The sequence below is a fragment of the Artemia franciscana genome, chromosome 12 (assembly GCF_032884065.1).
Source record: "Artemia franciscana chromosome 12, ASM3288406v1, whole genome shotgun sequence".
In the NCBI taxonomy this organism is placed as follows: Eukaryota; Metazoa; Arthropoda; class Branchiopoda; order Anostraca; family Artemiidae; genus Artemia; species Artemia franciscana.
The window spans coordinates 22,899,499-22,923,320 of NC_088874.1; the positions used below are offsets into that span (position 1 = coordinate 22,899,499).

General features: G+C 34.8%; 2 protein-coding genes across 3 annotated transcripts in view; one reads left to right on the plus strand and one right to left on the minus strand.

Moving 5' to 3' along the window:
• The window catches only part of LOC136033871 (spermine oxidase-like), a 445,682-nt gene that overhangs the window by 273,460 nt on the left and 148,400 nt on the right, over positions 1 to 23,822 (minus strand). The window lies entirely within an intron of this gene.
• Positions 1 to 23,822, plus strand: part of LOC136033868 (tyrosine-protein kinase Src42A-like) — a 75,018-nt gene that overhangs the window by 16,946 nt on the left and 34,250 nt on the right. For both annotated transcript variants that reach the window (XM_065714838.1, XM_065714837.1), the window contains exons 2-3: positions 18,852 to 19,079; positions 21,293 to 21,488. In XM_065714838.1, coding sequence (XP_065570910.1) covers positions 18,872 to 19,079; positions 21,293 to 21,488 — 404 coding nt within the window. In that variant the 5' untranslated portion in view covers positions 18,852 to 18,871. The remainder of the gene's footprint in view (positions 1 to 18,851; positions 19,080 to 21,292; positions 21,489 to 23,822) is intronic.

Here is a 23,822-nt window from a genome sequence, read left to right on the forward strand (position 1 = left end):
GTTTCCAAATGCCACCCTCTCCCAATTAGGGGTGACCTAGTTAGCATTACGTTTCAAAGTTTAGACCGAACATTCTATCGTTTGTTGCATTTTCCTGGAATATTTTTCCTCCATGACATTGTACCTATTGTTTCATATTTGTGCGTCTGCTCTGTCGGCTTGCTCCGTTGGACCCGGCTTTAAAATTTGAAGCTGATAAATGTATTACGGCTATCAATTAACTTCGTAGCTCATGTGTTGGCTGGGAAAATTTGAGAGAAGGTCATTTTTGACATCATATTTCTTTTTTATGCAAGCAGTGTGACGTTATGCTGATAATATACTTGTTATAGTGCAGTTCATTATCCTCATTGCAATGCCAGTATTAACTTATGAAATTCACTTAATCTTCCGCATGATCGATATAAATGAAGGGTTTTTTAGCATATCAGTTGAAAAGTCTGATGCTATCAGTGAGTAATATTCTTCCACTTGCGAACAGACGTCATGGTTGAGTTTTGATCAGCTTTAGAGAAAAAAATCTTGTAAGAAACAGTAACATCACTGATGCCATTTCCTACTTAAAGGCCAGAATTTTGGGTGGTAGGTTAGAATCTATAATATTATTAAAACCTCTTAGAGCGTGAAATTTGATTTCTATGAATTTTTTGGGAAGCCTCTATAATCAACATACCCGAAATTCAAAGTTTTGAGCATATAGTCCATAGGTAGGATACATCATCATCCATGTAAAATTATATCGATGGTAAAATTCTATATAATAGTCTCAGGAAATTATAGATATTTCAGTACTGATTAGCTGAGTAAAATACTAGGACTACAGGCTCTATTCAGGAGTAAAATTTGAAGAAAAATGGTCTCCTTATGAAGAATTAGGTATCAGGCCATCTCGTATACACGGGAGGTGTAGAGCCAGGTTCGAAGACAAGCTTAGAGACGCATAATGCATATGGGTGTAGTGTAAGACACACTTGTGAGTCTTTGCAAATTATTACTGTCCTATTGTTGAGATGTTCGTTTTCTTCTACTTAGTAATACCCATGCGACATTTAACGTTTTGTATCTAAGCATTTTTTGTTTAAGCTTGTGTTGGCATTTCTTTTTTGTCTCATTCGAGATAATTAGTACAATTTTAATTTACTTGTTAAATCCGTTAACCTGCAGAGTCACGTGTCTTGGTAGTTATTTACATTTTCTCGGCGAAATGTCATCGGTTAGCGAATTGGCGAATACAATGGTAATATAAAGCCGGCTTGATGAGAAGAAAAAAAGGTACCTGTCTGTTATTCAGAACCAGAACCAAGTACTACATTGAAAATCTAACCTAAACACCTCTACATATTAAATATCTAATTAAAATATACCTGCATCGTAGTTTCACGACAGAATAAGCTAATTGTATCTGAATGCGACATAAAACCAGTTTAGTCAGATCAAAGAATGTAAAATTCTTGAGTGTGCTCTGGATTACTGACAAGTACCGAAAAAAAATGTTGAAAGTTTTGCTAAAAATCAAGAATCGACCTATCGACAATGAAGATTTGATACATGATAACAGTTTATATAAGAAATAGCTTGAACGTATAATTTCATGATTCACCAGATTTTACGATTTAGCTCATAATTTCCTATACATTTTAATGTATAATGTAATTATAATTTTAATATATTTTAATGTATTTAACCTTAATAAGTAAAAGCATTTGGGCAGAAACTAAAACCATACAATTTTTGTATATACATGTGCATGAAGAGAAGGGGGAGGTGGAGGTAGTTTAACTTGTTCTTGAAAATGACAATCGGAGGAGTCCAGAAAATTTGTCTTTTTAAAGAATCTATTAAAAAAAACTTATTCGAGAAAATGAGTTCTTGTCATTTAAAAATCAAATATCGCAAAAAACAACAACAAAAAGACACCGTTACAATAAAACTGAGTGAAAAGAATTAATGAAATTGAAAGGTTTAATATTTAATGATACTTATTCTTCGGAACACTACCAATTTTTATTTAAAACACAACATATGTACTACATTGTTTTCCAGTAAAGGGCAAACAACACTATAGCCTTTACAAAGTTTAGGGTGCGATGGTCCTACTATTATTTTTGGCAATTTATGTTCATTTCAAGTTTCATCGTAAAAGTTTCGGCTTGATATGCCAAGCCGTTCTCAAAATATTGCAGATGCGCCATTTTGATAACATGGAAACACGTAGTCTCATTTGATTTACCTTACCACTTAACTGCAAAGATCATATATCGACACGCACTTTGAGTGTAAAAACATTTTGTTGATCAGATACAATAAATTAGCCCCTTCCTTTGGCAGAATATTTGAAGTCCTTTTGCCCACTCTTGCTCCATTCTTTCCCCAACGTGACCTGAATGCTTCATCCCCCTAGCTGTTCCCAAGATATTGCTGACGTGATATTTGGGATACCCGGATATACATAGTATCTTTTGATTTAACTCTACAATCTCCCGCAATTTAGAATTTAAGATCCATTTATTCCTCTCTACACTCCCTGAAAGTTTCAACTTATTATCCCAAGCTGTTCCCGATATGTTACAGAAGCACCTTGAAACACATAATTTCTCTTTGGTCTTACTACTTAATTCGCTTAAATGATGAATTCTATAGTACACTGTAGTGCAAAATTATTTTGGTGGATCACGAAATGAAAATTGTTTAAGGCCTTCCACTCCCCCAAACAAAAGACTTAAAGCCCCCCTATTCACCCCCTTTTTATCCCCAACAGTGTGTGGAAGTTTCGACTTCGTTTCCCAAGCCTTGTCTAGATACTGCAGATATGCTATATTGATGTCCCAGATACACCTAGTGTCTTTTTATCTAGCTTCCTCTCGACATGTCAAATTTTGAGATCCACGTGACCCATTCCTCCCTCCAATAGTGTCTGAAAGTTTAGATTTCATTCCCCAAGCTATTCCTGAGGCATTAAAGATAATTTGAAAACTCGGGCGCACATAGGTAGTGGTGGTTTAATTTACACAGAACTAACAGCCTGAGGGCTTTAAAGATTGCCTATTTTCCAGAACTAGCAGCCGGAGGCTCTATGATCATATCCCACACCCCATTTACATAAGTCAGGAGGAATATAAGTTGCGTAACCAGTTTACCTAGCAACCAGATCTGGTCATGAACCTTCCCTTGCAGCCTGATTGTCTGTACTACAGTGGGTACATCTCGTTTTCATACTTCCATGAGAACCTCATTTGCATACCTACATGAGGCTCTAGCAACCAACCTTTGCAGCCAGATCCAGTATAAGGCTGGATTTTATACTAGTAAGAAAGTAGAATTGAGAGAGAGAATAGTTTGAATATGCTCCTTGTCATCAAGTTTTTATTTGACAAAATATACTAGTAAAAATGAGTGGTTTGTTTACAAAATTAGAGGTTGATAGTGGAGCTGGTAGCAGCAATGATGCAAAGACAAAAGTACCAAACGTAGCAGTAGAATTACAAGAGAATCTTCACTATGCCTTGAATGGGATGAGATGTATGCAAGATATGTGATATATCATGGAGAATTCAAATTGATGGAACAGTTATGTTTTGCAGCAAAACTTAATATAATGCGTATAAATAGATTTCAAGCTGCTTTAAATGCAATAGTGAAATATTAAAGATACAATAGTGAAATATATATTAAGGACAAAGAGTTGAATCAGTCTTTCTTGTTAAATATTTTTAATAGGCTACCCTTCTTCTCTCTAGAGGGAATATTCTCAAAGTGGAAAGAATCTTTGCATTTGTTTGTTAGCCTGCATAATATTATTAACGCTTAATGATATTATGAAAGATGAATCTACAGCTTTGAATTACTGTATGATGCTTATGAGTGTGGCACATGCATTTACTCAATTTATTGACATACTAATCGAAACAAAACAAATGCTATTGTGGATTTGCTTTTGAATACTACCTTAGAAATTCAGTGATGGGATGATTTAAGACTATTCAAAGGATTTTTACGTAAGAGCAATAAATAAATAAATCGACAATTTAGAAGATCTTGTTCAAATAGGTTCATTTGATTTCAATTGTAATTTCACTCGATTACTCTCTCTCTCTCTCTCTGTAGAAAAGAACCCTCTTTATCGATCGTAAGTCAGTTTCGTTTTGGTGGTGAAAGATTCTACATGTCTACATGTATATAGTTCTATACATAGTTCTATACACGTCTACTATGTTTTTTACCCTGTGCAGCTGGTCATCATGTGAGAATTGTACAATTGTTGACGAGTGTGATGACAAATGCAGATTATACAATCCGTTTAAATTGCATAGAGGATATGCAGCACAAATTCAAGACTGTAATTCGTGTCTTGATGAGCTTTTTGACTCATACTAGAGGATTCCTATGCTCCAATTATCACTTTGATAAATGTGATCAATGGGAGAATGCATATCCCTGTATGACTGGAAAGAACCCTAAACGAGATTTTAGTTTATTTCTAAGAAACTGGTATCGTCGTGGTTTTAAATTGTTTTAGAAGAAAGAATCAGGTCTACGCTTCAACTGTTGGAATAAAAAGAGAATCTGCTTTCTGCGTCACTGCAGTGTATGTGATAACAAGACAATGTATGTGTATGTGATATTTATTTGAATAAGCAAAATGAGACACGTGAATTTTAAAATATGGATGAAAAAGTTTAATTGGCTTCACAAAGAGATACAATAACAATTTAAGTTACAATGTACTGTAGAAAGTGAGACCATGACTTTGCACGTCAAGATCAATATATAGTGAATTTAGCAGATTTGCCGTCATTAGTTGTTCTCAACAGTTGACTTTACTTAGGAGAAGAAAAGATTTTCAATAATATACAAATTTACAAACATTTTTAGTAAACTTTATTTGTATAACACTGAAATTAATATTATACAGGTATGAAAGTGTATTTTCCACTAGAAAGTCATTCAGGTGAGGGTTGTCTACGTAAATGTTGAAAAATTCATTGTAAGTATAGCCACGACATCGGAAAATGAAATATAATAGTGCTAGAAAACTACAGCATTTAGTCGCCATATCCTACGCCCTCCTCTGGTTTTAAATAATAGTTTCCCCTCTGATTTCATTAAAGTTGTTGATGTACGGAGTGCGTTTGGTAGGCAAAGAGGATCAAACAATTCTATATTCTTCGCTGTTTGAAATATGCATGGCCAAAGACCCGACTTTACGTTCGATAGACTGCTATTAAAATGATAACTGTGTCGGGAGTGATTTCCCAGTAAGTTTCAAATTGATCTAATGAGATTAATGCAATACTCTCAGCTAATGGCTCGGCAAAACTGCACTCTAAAAGTGCTGGTTTTTAGTATAACTTCAGAGAGTTTTGCTTCCAATTAGACATATCAGCCGGCAAAATGTCCTCTGGTTGATGAGCTTGAATGTATTTTAAACGATCCGTAAATATTCATTTCCAACATTCTAGAATTGGGAATAGATTAATCCATTTAATTTTTGATCGTCTGGAAAGGCTCTTTCCTTTCGCAATTTTTCCCCGTTCGTACAATACTCACATCTTGAGTGCCCAACAAGTCCAATGCAATGATATCATGAGTCCTTGCAAACATTGTATGAGTTACACCATTTTTAAATAAATCTGAATCTTGATAGGGACACTGCAGTGTCAACTCATATAGGATTTATCAGAGGATAAATTGTAGAGTGGGATTCTATTTACTTTACACAAAAGAGAGGGAAGTCTAAACATTTCTAATTCGTGTGGGGAACTTGTCCGCGATCCTATAGCAATAGCACTTGTACAAATGCCAGTGCCAGTTTTGAAGGAATTTCACCATTCGTAAATGAACAGTCAGTGAAGGTGCGTGAACACATGGTAATATGTGGTTGATTGGTGATAGTATGAGGAACAAGTAGTTTCATGTTATTTCCACTAGCTCTCGGCTTTACCACTGCCAAAACAACAGAACTCTCTTGCTATACATAATGATTGCACATGTATTATAATCTGTGCATGAAGTATTTCCGAGATGAGAGAAACTGTTGCAGCGGGTGCTGTAGCAAATACCTTTCGCAACATGAAATTGGATGGAGCAAGCGTTAATTTTATGTCCACCTTAACGTTCAGTGGTAGCCATTGGGGTATATTAGATATATCATGATTTATTTTCCCAACTAAATGTAATTCACTTCGTTGTCGCCTCTCTAAGTGCATTTGTTGTTTCAGTGTCTGTCTTATATTCATATCCATTGGCTGAACTCCTCAATTCCATATATGACTTTGGTGTCATCAACATGAACTGTATAAATCGCTTGTATAATTTAAGAGATTGAATCTAGTGCTCGCGAATATTCCAATTATGTAGACACTGATTTGCCAAAATAAGTTATTCAATACACTCATAGGATATTCCATCAGTAAGACTTGGCATTTCATTGTCAGATTTCATGACTACCACATGTAAATCTATAAATGTGGAAGAAAAATCCACGAAATAATTTTCATTGGAATAAATTTGAAAATAGATGTTTTTAGAGATAGGTTGTTGTGGGTAGAATAGTTCATAGTAACCGTGTTTTACACTCACATCAACCATTTCTGCATTGAAAAGATTTTAAGATAAAGTGCTTGATTGAAGGGATTCCTTGTGTGGTAGATATGCCATTTCAGTTCTGAAAAAAATCCTTTTTTTATCAAACAATGTTCTTCCTTGGTTTCTTCTTCTTCTGTTCTTCTTTTGTTTCTGATCTGAGTAGATTCTGATGAGTAAGGCAGTGTTTCTCGACCTCTTTAAACCTTTTCTACTTTGTCAAGATTTCAATTGCTCGCCAAGGCATCGTGTACCGGACCTAAGATTTTCCGATACACTTTTTAAAATCCTTGTCAGATTCCGAATCATGTAGTGTAGACTCTATTGCAGACTGTAGTGTATATCTTATCAATTATAAAATATTTCGACTTTTAGCTTAGTTAGCGCGCGCGTGCACGCTTACTAAGCCCAAACTAACCTAACTCAAAATCAGTTGACAAAATGTAACCCAAGTAAAAAAAAAAACAGTTTTGGTGTCATTTATAACTCTACAATTTTTTGGGCGTTGAATTTTCTCAACATTTTGTTAATAGTTTTTATGATTTGATAGTACCGCGAAAGGTTTTGATAATGCAATAGAGGATTCTCATTATATCAGACAATACTTTGATAATGTAGTGCAAGATGTTTGATTAAATTAGACAACACCATACAATATTTTGGTAATACTCGATAATAAATTGATATTAGCAGATATAATTTTGCTGAAACAATTCTAATTTTGATTATAACTTGCAAGATTTAGGTAATTCTAGAAAGGATTCTCATGATATCTCACATTACTTTGATAATGCAAGACAAGATTTTTTAATATTTAACAGGATATCGTATAGGTAATATGAGTTTCAAAGCACCATATTAAATTTTGGTATTAGCAGACACGTTTTGATTATAGCTGAAAATATTGAGTTCATAACTTGCGAGATTAAATGATAATACCTTGCAAGATTTTGCTAATAAGTTGCATGATTTGATAATACCATGTATGGTTTTGACATTGTCATAAAGGATTCTCAATAGACAAGTCGAGATGTTGATAATGTAGCGGGAGATATCTCGTAATATAAGACAAGATTTTGATAGTGTTATACAAGAGTTTTGTAATACTTGGCAAGATTTTGATAATCTTGATAATGACAGGTAAGATTTGATTGCATTATGTTAAATTTGCTTATAGCAGATACCATTTAGATAACATCATGTCAGATCTGACGGTATCAGACACGTTTTGATATTGCCAGAAAAATAATTATGTTAATATGAGGTAGAATTTTCATAATAACATGCATGATTTTGTTAATAACTTGCAAGATTTTAATAATACTATGTAAAGTTTTAATAGAATCATAGATGGTTATCACTGTACCACATGGGATTTTGATAATGTAGCACAAGATAGTTGATAATTTAAGGCGTGATTCTGATAATTTCACACAAGATGTCGGTGATGCTTGATAATGTTTTGATAGTACCAGATACTGTTTTTCTAGAATCATTCTAGACATTGATAATAACGGACAAGATTTCGGTAATACCAGAATGGATTGTCATAATATCTTACAAGACTTCTAAAATGCAGGATAAGATTATTTAAAATTTAATGATGATTTAGTAATATCACGCAAGACTTTGATAATATCATGTAAGGTTCTGATAATATTTGACAAGATTTTGATAATCTTGACAGTACCATCCAATAATTTGGTAATACTTGGCAAGATTTGGATAATCTTGATATTAACTGACACGATTTAGATAACATAGTGTCAGATTTGACAATATCAGACACATTTTGATATTACTAGAAAAATATTTTTATTAATATCAGGTAGATTTTCATAATATTATGCATGATTTTGTTAATAACTTGCAAGATTTTGATGATACTATGAAAAGTTTTCATAATATCATAGATAATTCTCATTATACCATATGGAATATTGATAATGCAGGAAAAGATATTTAATAATTTCAGGCATAATTTTGATAATATCACACAAGATTCTGGTAATGCATGATAATGCTTTGATAGTACCAGACACCGGATTGCTAGCATTATGTTAGGTTTTGAAAATAACTTGCAAGATTTAGGGCATTACCGGAAAGGATCGTCATAATGTCTCACAAGACTTTGAAAATGCAATACAGGATTTTATAATATTTAAACATGATTTGGTAATATCATGCAAGACTTTGATAACATCATGTAAGGTTTTTATAATGTTTGACAAGATTTGACGATTTTGATTATAGCAGACATGTTGTTCATACCACTATGTTAAACTTTGTTAATAACCAACATAATTTTGATAGGACCGTATTAGAGTTTGGTAATGGCAGACTCGTTTTGATTGTAGCTGCAAATATTTTATTAATGTCATTTAATATTTTGATAATACCATGTAAGATTTTGTCAATAACGTGCAATATTTTGACAATATCTTGCATGGTTTTGATAATACCATAGGGATTATTCATTATATTTGTTGGGATTTTGATAATCTAGTGCAAGATGTTAGATAATATCAGACAGGATGTTTATGGTACCACGCTTCATTTTGGTAATGCTTTGCAATATTTTATTAATCTTGATGATAGGAGATACGATCTTATTGTACTATGTTAGATTTGGTAATAGCAGATGGGATTTTGATGTCACCATTTTAGATTTTGACAATATTAGAGTCGTAATTATGGTACCAGAAATTATTTCATTAATGCCGGGCAATACTGTGCAAGATTTTTTTTTAATAACTTACATGATTTTGATAATAAAACTTCAGGTTTTGATAATGCAGTGCAAGTGCAAGATGATTGATAATATCAGCCAAGATTTTAGTAATGCCTGATAATGTTTTGATAGTAACAGACACGATTTTGCTAAAACCCTTCTAGATTTTTATAATAACTTGCAAGATTTAGGTATTGCCTGAAAGTATTCTCATAATATCTCACAAGTTTTTGATAATGCATCACAGTTTTCTGTAATATTTAAACATGATTTGGTAATATCATTCAAGACTGATAATATCGTGTAATGTTTTGATGATATTTTACAAACTATTAATAATATTCATAATGGTACACATGATTTTGACAGCACTAAGTTTTTTTAATAGGTAACATGATTTTTATAGCATCACATTAGATTTTCGTAATAGCAGTCACGTTTTTATTGTTGCTGAAGATATCTCAGTAATAACTCGTGAGATTATGACAATATTATTATATTAGTCGAGATTTTGAGAATGTAGTGCGAGATGTTTCACAATATCAGACAAGATATGATAATATCATACAAGAGTTTGGTAATACTTGGCAAGATTTTGTTAATCTTGATTGTAGCAGGCACGATTTCATATTACTATTTTAAATTTGGGTGGTAGCGGACATAATTTTGATGACACCATTTTAGATTTTGATAATATCAGATACGTTTTGATAGTACCATAAAATATTTTGTTAATGCCAGGTAAGATTTTGACAATACCATGCATGATTTTGTTAATAACTTGCACGATTTTGATAATACCACTTCGGGTTTCTAAATATTTTGTTAATACCAGGTAAAATTTAACCAGGTAAAATACAATACCATGTTTGATTTTGTTAATAACTTGCATGGTTTTGATAATACCCCTTTAGGTTTCTAAATGCAATACATGATTGTCTTAATATCGGGAGAAATTTCGATAACACAGTGAAAGATGTAAGATAATATCAGTAAAGAGATAGGTAATAGCCTTGAAGCGGAATTGGCGGAATCGAAGTCGTTGAATTGGGGACAGAAGCGGCGTTACCGGAACTGACGGAACCAGAATCGGTGGGAGCGGAACGGGGTCAGAGCCAGCAGAATCGGATTCGGGATTGATGTAAGTGCGGACTAGAAGTGGGGCATGTTGAATTGTTACCCGAATCGCTGTAGTCAGGGTCTGAAGTGGGGGAAGCGGAATTGGACGTAGTTTTTTAAAAAATATCTGAAAATACCTGGGGTGGTGATAATAAGATTGGCTTTTAAAAATTCAAAGCAACGGATTTTAATTTCTTATCAAGAAACTGTCTGAGAATGTCAGGGCAGCCACTTACTGCCATGTTCGTGTGAGCTGACATGGTATATCACGCTTAGGTAGGCGTGCAAAACATGAACGAATAGATTTAAAGCATAATTTTAACAAGGAAACACCAGGAAAATGTCTAAGGAATGATAATTTGTATCATAGGGATCTCACGGGTCAGCCATAGTGTGTCACGGTGGCGTAAATTTTCATGCTGTGTTACTGACGGTTGGCTTGCGAAAATATGAACCAATGGATTTAAAACTTGATTTATTAACAAGAAAATACCTGGAGAATGCCTTAGGAATGATGAGGGGTGCCAATAGGGTGGCACAGTGGGATGACTTGACATGTTGTATCGCATTTAGGATGGCTTACGACAACAAGAACCAGAGGATACAAAGCATGATTTTTAACAAAAAAATACCCGGAAAATGCCTTTTAAATGATAAAGGGTGCCAAAGGGCCAATAAAAGTGTGGCGCGGTGATATAAATTGACATGGTGTATCACGCCTAGGATGTCTTGCGAAAAATAGATTTAAAGCGTATTTTTACCAGAAAAATACCTGAAAAAAGTCTTGGGAATCATGAGGGGTGCCAGAGGGCCAGGAATAGTTTGGCATGGTGGTGTGAATTGACATGCTGTATCACGTAGGATGGCTTGCAAAAACACGATCCAATGAACCAAACATATTTTCACAGGAAAATACATAAAAAATGTCTTGGAATGATAAGGGGTGCCACAGGGGACCTTGTGCCATCCATAGTTTGTCACGATGACGTGAATTGTCATGGAAGGTAACACGTTGGGGGTGGATCGGTAAAACACGAATAGATGGATTTAAAGCATATTTTGTATCTTGAAAATATCTAAGAATGCCTTTGGAATGATTAAGGGTACCAGAGGATGCCGTTTGTCAGCCATAGTTTGCAACGGTGACGTGAATTGCCTTTGACTAGTGCTTCACAGCATAAAGTTTAGGTAGGGAGTGTTAAAATAATTTTTTTGGCGAAAAGGGACTGAACTATAACACCGAGGTAAAAGAAACGAAGCATTTTCATTAAGACCTCCCAGATTTATCTTTTAATGTGGCTTAAACTTACCTCTAATAGCAACCCTCCGCCTCTGGAATTGCTTGCTAGGGTAGGCTAGCCGCATAATGCCTCGGTGGCGTGAATATACATAGTCCTGGTTCAAAGAAACGTGGCATTTTCATTAAAGCCCTTCAAAAATAACCGAATGCAAACATTTTCATCAAGAACTCCAAGACATTTCTCTTATTATGGCTTAAATTTACCTTTAATAACAACCCCCTCCTTTGGAATTACTTGCTAGGGTGGGCAAGCCAAGTATTGCCGCGATGGTGTGAATGTACATAGCCTTGGCTCGAAGAAACGTGGCATTTTTATAAAAACCACTCAGAAATAGCCAAATGCAAGAATGTGTCTCTTTATTCTTTGTTTGCGTCTAATAGAGCAATAGAAACGGTGCATTTTCATTAAAACCTCTCAGAAATATATCTTAATATGGCTTAAATATACCTCTAACGAATTGTGGAGTTGACATTTGTATTATTACTACTAATTTAATTAATGAGGCCTCTGGCATATAAACTGTAATACTTACGGTTCATTCAAAATGCTATTTTGCTAATATCCTGGTTGAAATTAATAAAATGTAGCAGGCTGGTGCGTCTAATAGATCAAAAATCAATATCATTGGGATGCTTGCGCGTTTTCATGTGGAAAGGGATGGAAACATACGATTCATTCTAGAACGCGGGACAGGGAATTCTCCGTGCGTGGAATAGGTTATCACATAGAAATTATTCCCCGAATAGACTAATCAGAAAAGCTTTCTTAGTCAAGCTGTCCAGCGCTCCATTCCGTTGAGGGAAATCCCTTTCGAATCTTAATGTGGACAAAAATCTTTGGAATATAAAGGTCCCCTGAGAAAAAACATCGTGAAAGAAAATGAAATCTCGGAAAAAAATACCTTAAAGAAAAAAAATGTCTTGCAAGAAAAATGAAATTCTGAAGAAAAAAAATCTATTAAAGTTTTATGTAACACCCTTATGTCCACCGTCATTACGTAACATCCACGTGTGTGCTACCATTACGTAACATTCCATGTGTATGCCGTCATTGAGAAACATCTAATGTTTGGGCCGCCATTATATAACACCCGTGTCATCATCGTCATTACTTAACAGTCACGTGTGCCCCGTCATTACGTATCACCCACATGTGCGCCGTCAGTACGTAGCACCCACGTGTGTACTGTGCTCAGCTGCAAGCGGGGATCCCCCACGAGCCGCCTGAAGTCTGCATGTTACGCGAGATCCTCACATAATTGCGTCATCCCTCACATAAGTAAACACTCCCCTATTATATAACAACTAAAGAAATCTTGAAAACGTCTTAAAAAACGTCATGAAATTTCTTGAAAAACGTCTTGAAGAAACATATCTTAAAAACGTCTTCAAATGTTTTGAAAAAAAACATTTTGAAGAAAAATATACCAAGAAACGTCTGGAAATGTCTGGAAACGTCTTGTAAAATGTCTTGAAACATCTTGAAAAACGTCCTTAAGAAAAATCTCTTACAAAATGTCTTGAAACTTCTTGAAAAACTTCTTGGAAAAAATGTATTAAAAACGTCTTGGAATGTCCTGAAATGTCTTGAAAAACTTCTTGAAGAAAAATGTCTTGGAAACATCTTGAAATATCTTAATGAAGATATTCCCTATTACATAACATCCAAATACCTCCCAGAAATACCCTTCGGAAAATAACTGCCCTGGAAAGTACCACCTCCCTCTAAAAATACACCCCGAGGAAAATACCACCCCCCCGTAAAATACCCTTGTGGAAAATACCCTCCAGACAATACCTCCCAGTTAAATCACCCCATAAAATCTCTCGGAAAATACCCCCTCTCCCCGTGGAATATATCCCATGGAAAATATCTCCCCGTGGAAAATAAGGTTTCCAAATTCGAGAATTTTATTTGAGCTTTTTTTTCACGTAGGGGAAAGGAATTTTGGCACTTGGTGTATTATACGGTAAGTGTATTATGCGCCACTCACTCAAGTTTACGCTGTGCAAAACTCGAGAACAAACTGGTTTCTTTGTTAGTTTCTTTCAGCTTAACGTAAGACAAGACAAAGACAAGTGATAGTATAGATGGGAAATACATAATTTAGGCTATATATTTACATATAAGGGGAGGGGTAAAGTATTTGGACAGTTTGAAGTCTTACTTCATAATAAGCAGGATAATGGTACCTAATATATTTTGCATGCAGACCCGGTATACTTTACTGCTCCCCCACCCTGCTAATGTGCAAATATATAGCCCAAATTTATTTCTAAAGTAACGAAGAAACTAACAAAAGAACCGGTAATAAACTAAAAGACGAAAAGATGTTGTTTCATTCAATGGCAATCAGAACCGGGATCCCTTCTAAAATGAGAAGGCGGCTATAGCTCTTGCCAGCTCAAGAGGGCTATGAGCACTGCTGGTATAAAACCAGGTTTAATTAAAGCGAACAAATTTGATTTCGTCTAAGATTAAATAAATTTTTTTCTAACTGAAGGTAAGGAGCGACATTAAAACTAAAGCGAACACAAATTGTTCCGCATATGAAAAACGGTTAATTCGGAAAAATTAGGAAAAAATGAGGTATTTTAACTTACGAACGGTTGATTAAATCTTAATGAAAATTGATATTTAGAAGGATCATGTGCTTTAGAGCTCTTATTTTAAATTCCGACCAGATCCGGTGACATTGGGGGGAGTTGGAGGGGGAAACCGGAACTTTTGGAAAACGTGAAAATTAAGGTACCTTTATCTTACGAATGGGTGATCGGATCTTAACGAAACCTGATATATAGAAGGATCTTATGTCTCAGATGCTCCATTTCGATTCGAATCGGATCCGGGGACATAAGGGGTTGGAGGGGGAAACAGAAATCTTGGAAATTGCTTAGAGTGGAGAAATCGGGATGAAACTTGAGGGGAAGAATAAGCACAAAAGTTGTAGATACGTGATTGACATAATTGGAACGGATCTGTTCTCGTTGGAGGAGTTTGGGGGGTTGATTTGGAAAAATTGAGGTAATTTTAACTTAACAACGGGTGACCGGATCTTAATGAAATTTGATATTTAGAAGGAACTCATGTCTCAGAGCTCTTATTTCAAATTTCGACCAGATCTGTTGACATTGGGGGAGTTGGAGGGGGAACCAGAAATCTTGGAAAACGCTTAGAGTGGAGAAATCAGGATGCAACTTGGTGGGTAGGATAAGCAAATGTCGTAGATACGTGATTGACGTAACTGTACTGGATCCGGTCTCTTTGGGGGAGTTAGGGGGTGGGGTTCAGTGTTTTGGCGAGTTTGGTGCTTCTGGATATGCTGGGACAATGAAAATTGGTAGGCGTGTCAGGGAGCTGCACAAATTGATTTAATAAAGTCGTTTTCCCCGATTAGACCATCTGGGGGATTGAAGGAAGAGGAAAAACTAGAAAAAATTAGGTATTTATAACTTACGAGTGGGTGATCGGATCTTAATGAATTTTGATATTTAGAAGGACCTCGTGACTCAGAGCTCTTATTTAAAACTCCGACCGGCATTAAGCCTCTGATTTTCCTTTTAAATCAATCTTTTAATTCTTAAATTTTGCTAGAGCTCATACAATATGAGCTCTTGGCTTTTGACTCGTCCGGCCTCGTCACAAGTGCCATATGAGCCTTTAGCACTTGTTCAACTAATGCAGGTTAGAATTTGGCTCACTCTACATGAAAAAATAAAACAAACTTTGCATATTAATTTTGGAAAATTTACCCCCCCCCCCTGTGTGAAATAGTCTCTGGAACGTTCACTGATTCTTGATTGTTTAATATCAGTTAGAGGCACTAAAAGCTTCAATGGCCACACAAAAAAGCTAATAAAATAGTGTTTATAAGAGATGAAATCATAAATACATGAAACTGTTTTTCTTTGCTATAAAACTTTAATAAAGAAAACAGATAATGGATATGCTTATGTCACTTTTTGGTTCTTAAAAACGAGCATTAGAATTTTTAATTTCTATTCGAATGAGTCCTTTATAGATTTTCTAGGATTATTGGTTTGGTGTGATCACCCCTGGGAAAAACAAACAAACAAACAAAAACAAGCAAATAAACAAGCATCTGTGAATTTTTTTCTAGCAAAATATACAAAATTCCATATTTTTGCAGATGGGAGCTTGAAGCATCTACAATAGGGTTCTCGGATACGCTGAATCCGACGGTGGATTTTGACTTCTTTGACTTTTAAGGGAAGTTCTCTCCTTTTTCGAAAATCAGGCATATTTTCTCAGGCTTGTAAGTTTTGATGGGTAACACTAAACGCAATGATCTGTATATACTCGGAATGAACATGATAAACCGATTCTTTTGATATATCTATTGCTATCAGTTTTTTTTTAGTTTTGGTTACTATTGAGGCGTTACAATTCGCGCGACGACAGGAAAAAACAATGGCAATTGTCTTATGAAAAGAAAAAACAATGAATGTTTATCCCATGACGAAAGAAAACAATAACAGTTTAACCGTGGCAGAAAGAACCGATGGCACTTTGTCCTATGACAGTCTTGGTTAAGACAGAAAAATATATGGCAAAAAAAAAAAAAAAACACTAATCAATTTATTTTATGGCAAATTGTCAAACTCTTTGAACATATTGGCAATCACCTAAAATCCCAGTCACAATGAGATTTTACTGGTACTGAGATTTAGCTAGCATTAATTTAAGCCAATCAGATTTTTCACAGGGTTTTCTGATTTGTTGGCTGAAAAATTCTACGGACAATTTTGATTGGCTTAAAGTAACACTAGTTATAGTAAATTTTCATTGCGAATGGGACATAATTTTCATATGATAGTACATTGACTTTATTGGGGCCAAAAGTGTGCAGTAAAAATTGGCACTTTGCTGTGGTGTGTTTTCTTATTACTAAAGAAAAGCACTAGAAACTAGAAAGAAGAAACAATATTACATTTTAAATGTTTTCACTTTTTATAATTAAAACATAAAACTATTAAAACCATAAGGAATAAATATCAGTATATGTATACTAAACTGACAATCCACGGTCATATGTTATTTCTTTTTTTTCACGAAAGTGCAAATTATGGTCTGATCTTGAGAAGGCAGGAGGCTGTCAGCCCTACTCATGTTGACTTCTGCTCGTTTTAAGTTTGACTTGGTTATTTATTGTAATTTTTGTTCTTTTTGGGTTTCATTTATTTATTGATGGTGAATTGGGGTAGTTGTACGCTTCAAAGATCGTTTGACTTATTTCTGCTCATTTTGGTTTAATATAGCTCTTTACTTTTCCTCGAAAAACTTGTTTTGTGTAAAAAGTTTTTTAAATTAATGCATATATTATAGTTGTAATAGTAACAATGATAAGAAATCGAAAAAACTTCTTTAGAAACATTGTTTTAAACTAGGAAATTAAGAGAGGTGGTTTTAGGGGAGGGATAGAGCCACTATCTCCATGTGCAGAAATTTTAGGGGTGCAAAATTTCAAATATATAGGCTAATCTAACGGTTAGGCTATAAAGGTTTATTAAGATAATGGTTTTAATAAATGTATTTTTATTAAAATAAAGTAGAGAGCAGAGTTAATAAATAAAAATAATTAAAAATATCAATCAATTAACAAAATAGAACAAATAAAAAATAATGTAATAATAATTAAATAAGTTAAATAATAAATTGAATAATAATAAAAAAATAAATTATTAATTAATTAATAAACTAAAAATAAGTTGGCTTATGAATGAAACTTTTGTTAAAATTCGGTCTGTAAATTTTGTGAGAGAGAGAGAGGGGGGGGGGCTAATTGAAATTTTGCCCCGGGTGCAAGAGAGGCCAGAACCGCCAATGGGGATATGTGTTACCTCATCAGGACACTTAAAAAAATTCTATTCCACGTCGTTTTCTCTTGAGATGACAGATTGATCATTGAGTTGGTTTTACACAGATAAAGGTATAGGCTACTCTTCTGCAAATACATAAAAGTTTCTGTGACTCGTGAAGTTTCCGACTCTTCCATCGCAAATTAGTAGCCGATTTGTAATACTGTAAGAAAATTAGTGCATCACCATCAATTGGAATTCCACATGCACATTTTTTTTCTGTAAAATGAACTGCATTTCACATTAGAATAGTTTTAAGAATAAAAAAAGTGTTCACAATTCTGGAGTTCTTGAAGAAATATAATTATTCTAAATTCCTTTTGAATAAATAAACTAATCTATTTATTGAACTCAATACAATACAATTTTGCTATAAAAAAAAAAAAAAAAAAAAAAAAACGGCCCCGCGGAGAGCTGAGCTCTAATCTTTGTGTGTAACGTATATAAGAATTTACTTTCTACACATAAAAAAAATGAACAAAGAAACAAAGGAACAGAACCAAAATAACAGAAAAGGGAAAGGATGCTGGGAAAACAGTGCACGGAGGGTAGACCCGACATGAGCAGAGAAATGAAACAATAAAAAAGGAATAAAAAAAATATGTTTCTACTCCACCATCAAAGGAAGCGATAGGACCATCCATCATCCTGTTAGTGACTGATCGCTGGCTAGTACCCATGCCTAGGGCAGTTTATATATTTCCCGCAATTTTGGACCTCTGTTTCCGTATTTTGGTTATTGGATTAGATTTTGACAAAAAACACAGTGAATGAGCTAAAGGGTGAAATGTCGTAAATTTACCAAATATAGTGGGCACATTTAATTCCCAGTTTTAGGAAAGGGACTAAAGAAAATCCGTAAATCAATTACCTTTCACTCCTTTCAAAAGGTGCAGTTTTACTATCAAACAAATAAGGCCTTATTTTCGTCATAACGCTTTCTTTTCTCTCTCGCCTTTTTCTCTTTCGCCTTTTCGTCATAACGCTTTCTTTGTTGATTTCAGAACTAAGTCCTTACCAAAATCGCTTTCTGTTTATGGAAGGGATAATTGCCTAGCTTCTTTATTAGACAGGAGTATTATAGCTCCAGAAAAGAAAAGCTAGAGAATTAAGGTCGTTTCACGAGATGATTTAAAGCCTTAGTTGATTGGTGACAAGATTGACCCGAATTTGAAATCTATGCTGTATTTGACACAACATCCTAAAAACATTATTTACAATCATTCAATATTATTTAAGGTCATCTGCTTCCACCAAAGATGGGTAACTGCCTCAGTAGAGACGAGAATTCTGGAGGTAGACCAGATGTGGCTTCAACTTCTGTTGATAGATTTCCTAGTATGGAGGCAGCGTTGTCACAGCCAGCTAATCATATATCGAACAATATTGATTCGCAATTACATAGGGAACACGTTAAAAATATTCCATCTCTCCCCGCAGTTCCAGAAAACGACATTAGCAACCCAGGTAAGGCTATTTTTTCTCCTTTTAGCGTTTTTTTTTTCATAGCCTAGAAAGGCCAAGTTCACGTAGATGCCAAATGCTTGCATTTTCTCATTTCCCAGGTTCGAGTTTTGCCTTTTCTGGTACCAAAGGATTTTGGTGATCCACAAAACTGGTAAAACTGGCTCTACAACTAGATTAGTTTCGATCGCTTGAAGTTTGATGCTGTGTCTCCAAAAGGCTTAACTTATATTTCTCATAACTTATATTTCTTCTAACTTCAATAACTGAAGTAATTTCAGGTTGTTTATGTTCTGTTTGTAACTTTTGAATTTAGGTACGACTTCTTTTAAAATTACTCTTAGTTTTGTAGGAAAAAAGAATTCAAGTGTGTTTTCTGTTGCTATTTTACTCTGCCAGTATATGTGGTGTGCAGCAGTGTTTGGAATCATTACCCTCAAAAGTTTGCTCACTCTTATCCTGATGAGGGGATGTAAATCATGCCTACATGTACGGGAGAGGGCTAGGGATGGGGAAATTAGTTTGATTTCTAGTCTCCCGATGAAAATTCTCCAATTATCCTTAAAGTTCGCACCTATAAGTATTCTTTTTACCGACACAAGAATGAAGAAGAAGAAGAAAAATATCGAACAATAGAAACTACATTGAATATAACAACATTGCTGAGGAATTTGTTAAAATTACTGTTGTACACACAGATTCTTGAAAAAATATCAATTCTCCCACGAGGGGATAAACTGATCTTGGATATTTTCAGATGTCCAACACAAAATTTTTCGTTGTATAAAATTTTGGTAATTAATTTATTTTAGATTTTACCTATCAACGTTTAATTGTAGCATTTGTAGTTTGAATTCTCTACTGTGGCTTTTTAATCTTTTTTAGTGTTTTTGCTGCTCTGTCTCTCCTCTCGCTTTCTTTCTTTCGTTCATCTCCGTGCCTCTCTTTTTTGTCGTGACTTGGTCTCGTCAAGTGGATTAATAATGCACTTAATGATCAATATTTCGAGGAAAACTTTCGAGATTTCTTTTATATATGATAGCATAAGATGGCTGGTGCAATGTTCGTTTTGTACTCATGGCATCTATTTTTGTGTATTTATTTCATTGATTTCCATGCGAGATTCCTTTCTTCGTCATCTTTTTTGATTTATGTGAAGTGAAAAATTAATGAAGCTTCTGAGAGGTCATTCAGATGCTGAAAGATTACGTGCATTCAATTTTGCCTTGTTCTGAATATTTAGTGTTTCAGACAAAAAAGCAGTCTTCGAAAAAACATCACGTAAAAACTGTAGGGATAGAAAAAATTTAATTGTTTTTCAGAATTCAGCATAAATATTGCATTTGATCCAAAAATTGATCATGCTGTTTGATCCAAGAATTATTGGGCATTGGTCTGGCGTGCATTTTTAGGTAAATTCCAGCTCATTTCTGTTTTGGGCATTAAAAAGCAGGAAAATGAACAAAGTCGAAGCATCCAAGACGATTTTCTAAAGTAATTCTGTAAAGTAATTTTCTAAAGTCAAGTTGGAATTATGAAATATGTATTGATTACACTAGCACCCGTAGGTTTTTTTGGAACTATTTCTGATTCTTTCTTTTCTTTTGTTGTTCAATTCCTCGTGTTTCAGTAAAAAAAAAGCGTTGAAAAATTATCTTGAAATATTAATATTGGTACAAAAATTGGGTACTGTTGAATATAGTGTGTAGAACTGCATTGCATATATACTTTAATTTCGGAAATCTTTTCAAGGACATCCAAAACGCATCAATTTTGTCAAAGAACAACCCTGAAAATATTGAAACGAAAAACGTGTTGGCCACCCAGAGAAAAAAGTTGAAAATTTTAATTATGCTCAGGTAACACATAATACTTCTGCTAGTTTTTTGCTCCCCTTCTGCAATAGTTTAGTTGAAATTGTCTTCATATCCTTTCGTAAGTAGATGTGTTGTGGGCACTTAACTACACAATAGATTATGCTAGTTTCAAAGATGTGACGTTGTGTCACAATACAAGAAACGGTTAACCTCTTGGTCATCCTCAAGATAACCAGCGAAAGGGGCTGTGGCTGGTACTTTGTAGCACCTGCAGCTAGTCTTAGCTCTGCCAGTAGGGTCATTAATACCTTTGCGGCTGACCGATGTCAAACCGCAGTAGTACCACGAAAAATGTCTAGCAGCGCTAATAAATATTCTCAAATGAATTATCTTTTTCAGGGGCAAAAATATTTGTTGCACTCTACGACTATGATGCAAGAACAGATGAAGACTTGAGTTTTAAGAAAGGTGAACACTTGGAAATAATAAATGACACTCAAGGAGATTGGTGGTTAGCCAGAAGCAAAACTACAAAACAAGAAGGATACATTCCATCAAATTATGTGGCCAAACTCAAATCAATTGAAGCTGAACCGTAAGATTATACCGTTTGCTAAGCCTAATTTATTGTATACCATTCTTTTAAGACAGCATGCTCGATAAAGAAGGAGAAGAAAAAAAAAGATCCAAAGTGACCTTAAATATACAAAGGCGAGAATTAACTTTGCTTACTTACCCTTGTCAAAAAGTTTGACATCTTTTTTGGTAAAAAGAAGCTGTAAAAATTATCTAAAATACCTAAGACTCAAAAGGATGATAAGGGACGAATCATTCAGGGCTGAGGTGGTATTGGGGGGTTGCCTAGTCTCCAAGAATTGAAAGAAAATGGTTGTTTAACTAGCAATGCAAGGTTTCAAGGCTATTGTACGCATAAACCGGTTGCGACATTGATTGACTTGCGGAACACCAATACAATATAAAGTCTGCGGGGATATCTGTTACTCATTATTTCCTTTCGCTTCTACTATTTTTTGGCTTAGATGTTTTTAAATGTTGAGAAAGTGTCTAAACCGGGGTGGATTCAGCTATCATCCTGTTGGCTTTATTCTACTTGAGTATTCTGGGGCCATATCTATTTACCCGGGATAGTCAAATTTATTTTTGGGAACATCCTTCCAAATATACTAAGTCAATCAAATGTTTTAAAATTATGACCTAAAGAAGTAAAGGTTCTAAACGGTTCATACACGGTTTCCCCCTCCCCCATCATCTTTTTTATTTATTTTTTGGGGAGAGGGGGTAAAGTGACAAGGGCACCAATAATTGAAAAAAATGAAAAAAAGGGCAAAAAACAAAAGAAATTAAACGAGAGTACCAAAAAAATCTTGGGGGGATATATGCTGGTCCCACTAGATCCGCCCCTGTTTCTCATTACTTAAACTTTTGCGGCATTTAATCTCTTCTCTATTGCATTCTCACCTCCCTCACATCAAAGTTCAGATCCGTTTGAGCCTATGATCACTAATGTATTTGTCTGTTCCTTTTTCACAGTTCCTTGAACAAACTTAGTAGTGTTTCTTTTTAACTTTTCTCTATTAAATAACCAAATTTTTAATTTTTCATACCTTTACTAGGCTTGCGAAATGTGTAGTTTGTTACGAAGCTAATGTCGCATCTAATTATTTTTCATTAAATACAGACAAAATATTTTGGCAAGAATAAAAAAACCACAGAGTCATCATACGATGTTCTTGCATGTAAGAAAATATTACAAGTAGAACAAATAGTTGCATTTTTGGCGAAATTTATGACATGTTAAAGCATGGGAAATTGTTACAAAACCTACAGCACATAATCTCTTGCAGATCTAATTTATTGAGACTCTATAATTAGTGTACTTGTGAAAAAATATATATTGTATTTGACAGACAAAACTTTTAGCTACGAGATTGCAAAAAATATATACTAAGAAAGCGCAAGGGGTGCAACATGCAATAAAACATAACAACTCTTTTTATTTATTTCAGTAACTAAATACAAATGGAAATTTTTCTTTTCCTTCCCTTTTATGCTATTTACATGCATATCCCATGATGGCTCTATCTTGAACTTTGATGTAGGCATCTTTGGAAACAGCCATTTTTTATAATAGTTTATTTGTTTATTATATTACATTTTTTATTTTAGAAAGATTCACACAATAGTGCAAATTTTTACGCATTATTGAGAATACACCACACTGAGAATACAGAACAGTGATCATGAAAGCAAATTAACTTATGAATTGTTGATATTTTGCTTCTTATCCTTTTTATCTGTTATTTCACTGTAAATACCCAGTAAGGTAAAAAGGTAAAGGATACGGCATTAGACTTTACAGTCCCTACCGGTGGTGCTGATCTCCGTTTCTTGGCCCTTCAGCCAGGAAGTGCAATGGGGGGTTGGGGGCCATCCATCCTGTGCTTTCGCACACCCTTCCTGTTTACCTTCCCCAGATTTCTCTAGGTACCCATTTAGAGCTGGGTCGACTCTGGCTAAGCTTACAGAGTCACGCCACTGACCCCTGTCCCAAACTGAACAATTGGGTACACCGGGATTCGAACCTGCATCCTCTCAGACAAAGGATCCTGAATCCAGCACACCAATCCACTTGGCCAGGACGGCTGTCAAAATACCCAGTGGTGTCGGTTAATGAAAATTTAGAGGTTGGGCAAATATATTTTCAAAATCTCGGGTTAGGCAAAAACATAGGGGTAGATGCCCTCCCCTGCTCCCTACCGATGGACCCTAATGTAAATGCTAGGCTGGTGGGGCATGTCTAGGGCGAGGGGCTAGGGAGCTCAAAGACTATGTAAAACCTGGAAATTCCCGCACTGGGTCTGTCTTTATATTCCAGAAAAATATAGAAATAATTTCTTAGACCATATTG